Raw genomic sequence first — 8,010 nt, 5'->3', positions numbered from 1 at the left:
GGGGACCACTAAAGGTCTCTAGAAATGGATTAAAGAGCACCATGTCACGGGAAATTAACGTATTTAATTTCCACTGGATTTTTGAAGTTAATGATTCTTGAAATACAAATCTATAAACTAATGATTTTCATTCAAGATTTAGTTATGAAGCAGGGAGCCCCCTAACTCTCGAGTCTGCTATTAGGCTCTGCCACATACTCTACCACCATCAGTTCAGAGGACTCAGTTGTACTTTCTTTTTATTTTTGATAAGAAAAACTTCACAAACCAGGTCTTAAAGTTTAAGATTTTTTAATCTCATTAGTTGTATTTTAACAATTTCACCACAGAGGTTTCTCCTTTATGGAGATTGGTCCAATCGCTCTTTCCTGTTGCCACTGAGCACCTGGAACAAAAACACATTGTCATTTAGTTAAATACAAATTGTGTAGCTGCATATTACCAGTTTTAAGGGTTTAGTCCAAACAATCTGATGGATCATAATTTGGGATTTAATTGAACGGCATTGGTTAAACTTTGTATTATAGTAAACTCTAAATATATACAGTTATCCTTTAAATATTAGAAAACTTAAGGCTGTCGCTCGCCACTCATCTCCTGGCAAAAGTCTGCGAGATGACGTGTAACATGGGCGGAAGTCAAACAGTTTCATCTGCACATTTGACCTTCACTGCAAAGTAGAGCCTGACATTGCACTCCTAATAACCATTTAACAAATTTTGATACAAATTATAAAAAGGTCACCCATGTTGAGAGTGTTTGTGTTGCATAGTTTGTCCAGAGGATGCTCTGGAACATCTGAGTTTTTGGTGAAAAAACGACTTAGTTTCAAATCTCAAGTTTTTATTTATACCCTTCATGTTCCCTGTTCTGACAAAATATTTGATGGGAACTAATATACGGAAAGTCTGTTTAATGAGTTTCTGGATTTTCTTTATACACATTGGTCTTAAAAATTGTCAGTTTAGCTCTAATGCAAAGCTACAAAGTTGGTTAAGTTTGTTTTTAAACTGGTCAGAGAATCCAGCAATACTTATTTATTTTATCTAATCGCCAACTGGTGAACAGATTTAGTATTCTTTCAAAACTAGCCATTAAAATGAGCTTTATTACATTACACATGCATTTCCAGGGTTGTTGGAACATGCATTTTGTAAAACAGTACATTCAGGTTGGCCATGTAGCATGTGTTAACACATGCTGTGGGGGGGGGGGAACTCCCTCAGCTGGTTTTAGACTCTACTCACCTGTTCCAGTCAGGAGACTCTGGCTTTCTGCCCCACAGTTCGTATCACAGCAGGAACAGGCTTGGTTCATGCCACTGGCCTCGGTCCACCTGTCAATCAAAAGCTCTGCCTCTTACAACTGATATGAGGTTTCTCTCAGTATTACAGTTTGATGCTTTCTAAACATGTTGATTTAAGATCCCAAGAATTGTCAGATTTCATGTCAAATTGTTCTGGATTCACCCTTAATGGTCTGAAATGAACTTAAAACTGTTCCTAAATCAAGGTTTTTCACTTTGCGATTAGCATATGCTGACATTTGTAGTGTATGCAGCAGAAAGGATAATGGAGTCGTAGTGTCTCACCCATTGGAGAATGAACAGGCCTTGTTGGTTGCATCAACAGCTGCAGTAGCCACTGTGGCTTTCACACCGCAGGTGATGTAGATCTGAAAAGACAAAGCAAGTTCATCCCAGAAACTAGTTAAAAATCCTTCCAATCAAGCAGAAATCCGGTAGAGTTATGTGGGTGTGTCTCACAGTGCCGCTTTCATCCTGTTGGAACCTGAACGCCTCCAATTCAAACCGCAGTTTGTCGTCCTGGGACCGAGGCAGGAAACGAGAGCTGGAACCCGTCAGCTGACTGTCAAACATGCACCTAAAGGCAACACAGACAAGACAACGAATGCATCATACAGACAGAAGTAGAGTTAAGATTTTAAATGAAGGTGCATGACACAACACTGACCCACTGTTTCCCAGGAAGGCGTAGCGAGGGACGGTGTCGACGGATGGCGACACGGTGGCAACACAGTGGTCCACCGTCACTTTGAGAGGGCTGTGATGGAACTGTTTGACTAGAACTTCAAACTTAAGCACATCTCCCAGCATGAAGTCATCAGATGGACGAGGTGACTGCCAATCATCTGAGACAAAGAAAAAAGGAACAAGTTTTGGGGCTATGGAGATGTTGAAGTTAACCTGTACATTTTTTAAGTTAAGTCCTTTACTCTTCACGGACATTTGGAAGCTGTACCGACTTTTCAAATTAGGATTTCACAATGAAAATCTATAACAATGGATCACATTTATAAATTAAAGCACCAAAATTATTCCAATTAAGTACACGTTGCTACTTCAGTGAAACTTCGAAGCAGAGCTTGTATTTTATACTGTGGTATTGCTACCTTCAGGCAAGTAAAAACTGAAACTAAAAGGTGATATACTTTAACATTCAAGGACCTCGAAAGTGTGAATGAAAGCTCAGATGTGGCTATGAATCACGGGACACACTGTAAGAAGTTATTTAAGAAGTCTGAACCAAGCACCCACCAGTCATGAGTGTGAAGGAGAAATAGAGACTCTCCTCTGTCGCTAAGGTGAAACTGAAGGGACTCCAGGTCGGGTCCACTAGCCCGCTGCTCACATCTTGCTTCCTAAAAATAGGACAAGAATCTGAATACTTCTAAAAGCCATAAGGGTTCAAACATGTGAAATATAAGTAAATGTGTTAAATTATAAGTACTTGTTCAAAAGCAGTATAGTTTTTTTTAATACTTAAGTCAAATAGTTTGAGATATTGCAGAGGTAGATAGTTTGACACATTACTTGCAGTCGTTTACAAAATAAGTCTAATACATTATAATATTCAAATTGTTACTCTCTGCATAAGTACAACGCATTGTGCAACACAAGTACAAAACATTTAAGTACTTAAATCTATTAGCTTCTTAAATCTGACCTGGGATATTGACACTGAATGCTGACTTGGACGTCTCTTGTGCGGACGATTTTACTCCCCCCCAGAGGACTGGGAGTGTAGGACAGAGTGAAGGCGTAGACAAACAAGTCCTCGGACATCTGAAACAGTTTACTGCAGAGTTAGGCCTGAACGCACACATGCTATTAATCTGTACTTTTGACCTTAACACCAATCACTCATTGTAACGAACTCATCTCTGAAGCTTTTTAGCCTCTTTCAGCTCATTTCTGTTTTTAATGGCACATTTACTGCCTGGTTCTCTTTGATAAACCCACTGAGCATCACCTCTCTGCAGCAAACAGTTAAGACACTAGCTGGTGAACATAGTTGAGCACTTAGCAGCTAAAGAGATAGACATTTCTCTCAGTTGGTGGAGACCAAACTGAGAGCTAAAAGAGACCAATGTTGAACTTACAACCATCAAGGACACAAACACAGATCCTGATTCTTAAGTCAACCAAATCTTAAACATTTACAGACATCTGGATGTTAGCAAATCATGTTTGTTGGCTGTACAAACATGAAACTGACCTTCTGGTTTCAACTCAGAAATTTGTTCACATTAAACCCTCACCAGCAGCTCGCTTCCACACCCGTGCAGCTCAGACTCGAAGATCATGACTTGATTGTCTTCCCCAGTGGCTGGACATCCTCCCAGCGAGACGTCGGCAGTCTGGACCGGTACGCCAATCCCCAGCAGGTCTCTCTTGGCCTCCACCCGGACGGAGTTTTCCCCGCAGATGGCGCTGACACTGTCGGCCGCCAACGGAGTCTTCAGCTCAAAGTTTGTAGGGAACCGAGGTTCCTCCTCAGGTGGCGGCGTGGGGAACCTCCAGGCCAAGGGCTCACGGACCAACTGTTTCTCCTGGGGGACAGCTGGGACCAAAGGTATAGATTGTCCATCAGTTTGATTTGCTATGATGTTAATGCCACCAACAGTATGCTTGAAATTTGATTCTCAGCATTGGGAATTGTAAAATTGACTCAGCTTTAATCATTACAGGACAACATCCAGTCAGTCTGAGGTTTCTCTTTTGTAAAAACATGGCTTAATAACACCTCTGAAAAGCAGAATCTGCTTTTGTGTGGCACTCAAACTGGTTTATGTTCCCCAGCCACAGGGGGCAGTGGTGAGCCAACAATGATGCACTTATAAAAGTCACATTTTTAAGCTTCAACAAGCTAAAAACCAGACAGAAAAGCAAAAATCTTCAAGTTTAGAAATGTTTCAAGCCAATACTTAATTTTCCACAATTACAAAAGTCACATTTTATCATCAGGTCCTGAACATTAACACATTACATGCCTTACATTTGCAATATCTAGTTATGGTACAATATATGAAGACTGCATGTCTACTAATGGTGCAGGAGCTGTGATTGGCTGCCCACTGCTCCCTTGAGGGGGGGGGATGGGTTGAATGCAGAGACTTAAATTCACTACATGTATACAGGACAATGAAAGTACCTTTACATTTCAGATTGAGGAACATCATTGAGTCAGTTGATTGAAATAAAGTCACATGTGAAGGCTACATGCCAAGAGAAGATTTTTCCTGCTAGTAACTAAGAAAGGAGAGCAGGAGAGCACCATGGGGATTTGTTTTAGACTAGCACTGCACTCATATTATCTTAGAGAAACATTTCACTTAGACACAAAAACAGGGTTGAAAACACCCTATTCTAGGGTTAACATTAGTTACCCTTTAAACCAACTCATTAATGAAAAAAACTCAGCTTTTTCCATCAGGTATTTAAGTGATATCTGTGGTGTGGATCAGGCCTACCTGCAGGTTCTTGGACTTTAGGCCGGTCCTGTTTGGCTCGCCAGTCTCCAAAATTGTCGGCTCCAGACGGATATTTCCAGTTAAAGTGCTGCGCCGCAGCTAAAGCGCTGCATAACAGAAAAAAGCTGAGTCTGATGAAGTAGTACATGCTGAAGAGTCAACCAACTGTGTTCCTTCTGTTGGTTCAACAACTCTCCAGCGCAGCTTTGTACTTTGTACTGAAGTTTGGCTCCGCCCATTGACATTGACATTTTGGCTCTCCAGCTGTGCCTCGTTCACCTGCATCAACATGCTGCGACTCACCTGAGCTTCATTTAAATCACACACAACTCTTTAAATCACAGTTTCCAAAGAGGCCACATTTACAAAGCACTTTTTTGGGGGGGTTACAAAGAACAAAAAGAACAGATAGAAACAAAAACAAATAAAAGAACGAAAGAAAGAACACTATTTTCACAGATTTTAACTGACGCACCCACACACAGACACACAGACACACAGACAGATACACAGACAGACACACAGACACACAGACAGATACACAGACACACAGACAGATACACAGACACACTAAACAGACACACAGACAGATACACAGACACACTAAACAGACACACAGACAGATACACAGACACACAGACAGATACAGAGACATGCAGACAGATACACAGACACACTAGACAGATACACAGACAAATACACAAACACACAGACAGATACACAGTCATGCAGACAGATACACAGATACAAAGACAGATACAGAGACATGCAGACTGACACACAGACACACAGACAGACCCACAGACAGACACACAGACAGACACACAGACAGACACACAGACAGACACACAGACATGAAGACAATAAAAACAGAGTTCAAAATTCCAATACAAAATAAGAGAAAGGGGATGAAATGTCGTCAATATAGACCAATTTGAACCCAGCTCTAATGGTTGTGCTTTTTAAGATTAAGGCTTTGGTTTATTTTACTCTAATATTTTGTCATTTTAACACTTTACAACCCTGCTGATGTTGTTTTGATCTGTTAGCTGCAGCCATGAGTGCAGAACAAAGGTTTTCGAGTTTAAAGACCCTTTCCGGTCATGTCATGGCGTCTTTAACACACCAGCTTCCTTGTCATTGCTCCTCACAACCGCCTTGAAACGCTTCCAGACCCAAAGGGGGAAGAATAAAGCCGGGGCACCGATGCAACACCCGGGCTTATCGTGGATCAGCCCGGCTCAGCTCGGATCAGCACCCTCAGACCCGGGAAACAGAGGTGGGGGAAGCATTCTGATCCTTTACTGAAGTCAAAGCTCTCTACCACATACGAGTAAAAGTCCTTCATTTAAAACCTTACTCATGTAAAAGGAAAAGTTTGATCAGCAAAATGTACGTGTGCCTTCTCTAAGTACAAGTCTCTCCTCTCAGTGTGATGTTCTCTGTCAGAGTTTCCCTCTTCTATCGGATGTTTCTGGATTAATATTCCTGCTGCGGGAATGTGTATGTTGCATTTAACTGCTGTACATGTTTAAGGTTGTGCTCATTTTATAAACTGTTGGGAAGTTAGATCTACAGCTATGCATCATATTCGTTTGTAGCGTTGCTGTTCTGAACCACGTATCTCTAAGTTTTACAGTAAGAAAGCGCCCTGAAGGAGGAGAATTTCCTCAACACACAGCTAAAGGAACAATTCATCCTTCAGTTCATCACAAAGATTCAACATCAGCACATCTGGAGATACGTGGTTTTCACTGGACAGGAAGGGGGTGAAAAACAGATGACAACAGCAATCTGAAATATATAAAGTTGAGTATATAATACATAATATATAAAGTTTATTTCCTCTCCTTTATGGAGAACAGCTTGGGGTTAACAAACATCACTGGTGTCTTGTCACCGCTGATTTAAACTTAAAACATTTTTTGCCTGCTCGGCTGTTGTGTGGATAATAAAGTTGTTTGTGTTGTAAATCTTGTGTGAATTTAAAATTGAGAGATTATGCACCGGTTTCAAGTTACTGTAACCGATGTTTCATCAAATGTAACTAAAGATACACTTTCACATCTCACAGTCTCACTGAAATCTAATTTACATATATGGCTATAGAACATATTTTTTATGAAATGTGTGTGTGTGTGTGTGTGTTTGTGTGTGTGTGTGTGTGTGTGTGTGTGTGTGTGTGTGCTTGTGTGTTTGTGTCACAGACTAATTAAGGTCCTGATGGGGTTCATCCTGTTAAAATTGTTTATGAATCATTAGAGGCTGAAAAACGAGCTCTCTCTCTGTGTCCTCCACATAAATAATTAGTCCATGCAAGGTCACACACACACACACACACACAAACATACACACACACACACACACACCCACACACACACACACATTCTGGTGTCCTGCTGATGGAGATACTGAAAGAGAATAAGAAGGGGATCAGGGGGAGAGAGGACGTCCAGAGAAAACTCTAATTTAAGTTACATGTACGATATTTATGTGAATATACACATTCTGTAGCCAGAATATATTATAATGGACTATGATTCGTATCCAATGTATTTCCACAGATAGAATATAGATCTATATTTCTCACATTCAGTACATTTTCTTTTTCAATGTTTTGCAAATGGAAAATTGCACATGACTAAATATTACCTGTGCTGAATAGGCTTCAAACCCTAGTAATTCGTTTTGTTCACACATACATTATGTTATGCTTTTTATAGAAATATTAGATTGTTTAATAAATGAAAGTCCCATTTTATTTTATACTTATCATTATATGATGTGTCAACATCTGAAACAACAGTGTAAAATAACTCAAAATTTGATGTCAATTTTCTGTGGGGAAATTAGTAAAATACTAAAAGATACATTAAATATCTGGAAAAAGTAAAAGGCCTACAAACGTATTAATAAAATATCCTTAAAATAAACCCCGGTAAAATAGCTGAATAACATCTTATAGCTCCCAGTTAAATATGTGAAAATGATCACAAAACGACTCAAAGAAACTATGAAATAATCTCGTGTAGTAATGAAAAGTAAATGTTGATCTGTTTAAAGTGTAAGAACTTTGTCTTTAAAGCCCGGACAAGAAGACGGGACACGCCTTGAAACATTTGGTCATTATTATGATTTCTACAGCACGTCTTTATTAGTAATTTAAGAAATTAGTTTTCTTTATTTTGGAACTTAATCTAATGTCATTTAGACATATATATATATATATATATATAT

The 8,010-nt window shown here is 39.7% G+C and overlaps 1 protein-coding gene across 1 annotated transcript; it reads right to left on the bottom strand.

Annotated features, from left to right (window-relative positions):
* Positions 1 to 274: 274 nt before the first annotated feature.
* Positions 275 to 5,003, bottom strand: LOC117949744 (zona pellucida sperm-binding protein 3-like). The gene is made up of 9 exons (XM_034880278.1): positions 4,774 to 5,003; positions 3,562 to 3,863; positions 2,967 to 3,085; positions 2,558 to 2,661; positions 1,974 to 2,151; positions 1,766 to 1,883; positions 1,592 to 1,674; positions 1,248 to 1,336; positions 275 to 385 (listed from the first exon to the last, which is right to left on the bottom strand). The coding sequence occupies exons 1-9, from the start codon at positions 4,919 to 4,921 to the stop codon at positions 321 to 323; spliced, it is 1,206 nt and encodes a 401-aa protein (XP_034736169.1). The 5' UTR covers positions 4,922 to 5,003; the 3' UTR covers positions 275 to 320.
* Between the last annotated feature and the right edge of the window lie 3,007 nt (positions 5,004 to 8,010).

The sequence above is a fragment of the Etheostoma cragini genome, chromosome 8 (genome assembly GCF_013103735.1).
Source record: "Etheostoma cragini isolate CJK2018 chromosome 8, CSU_Ecrag_1.0, whole genome shotgun sequence".
Taxonomy (NCBI): domain Eukaryota; kingdom Metazoa; phylum Chordata; class Actinopteri; order Perciformes; family Percidae; genus Etheostoma; species Etheostoma cragini.
The sequence above is the reverse complement of the archived record's forward strand: the minus strand, read 5'-3'. Positions and strand labels throughout refer to the sequence as shown.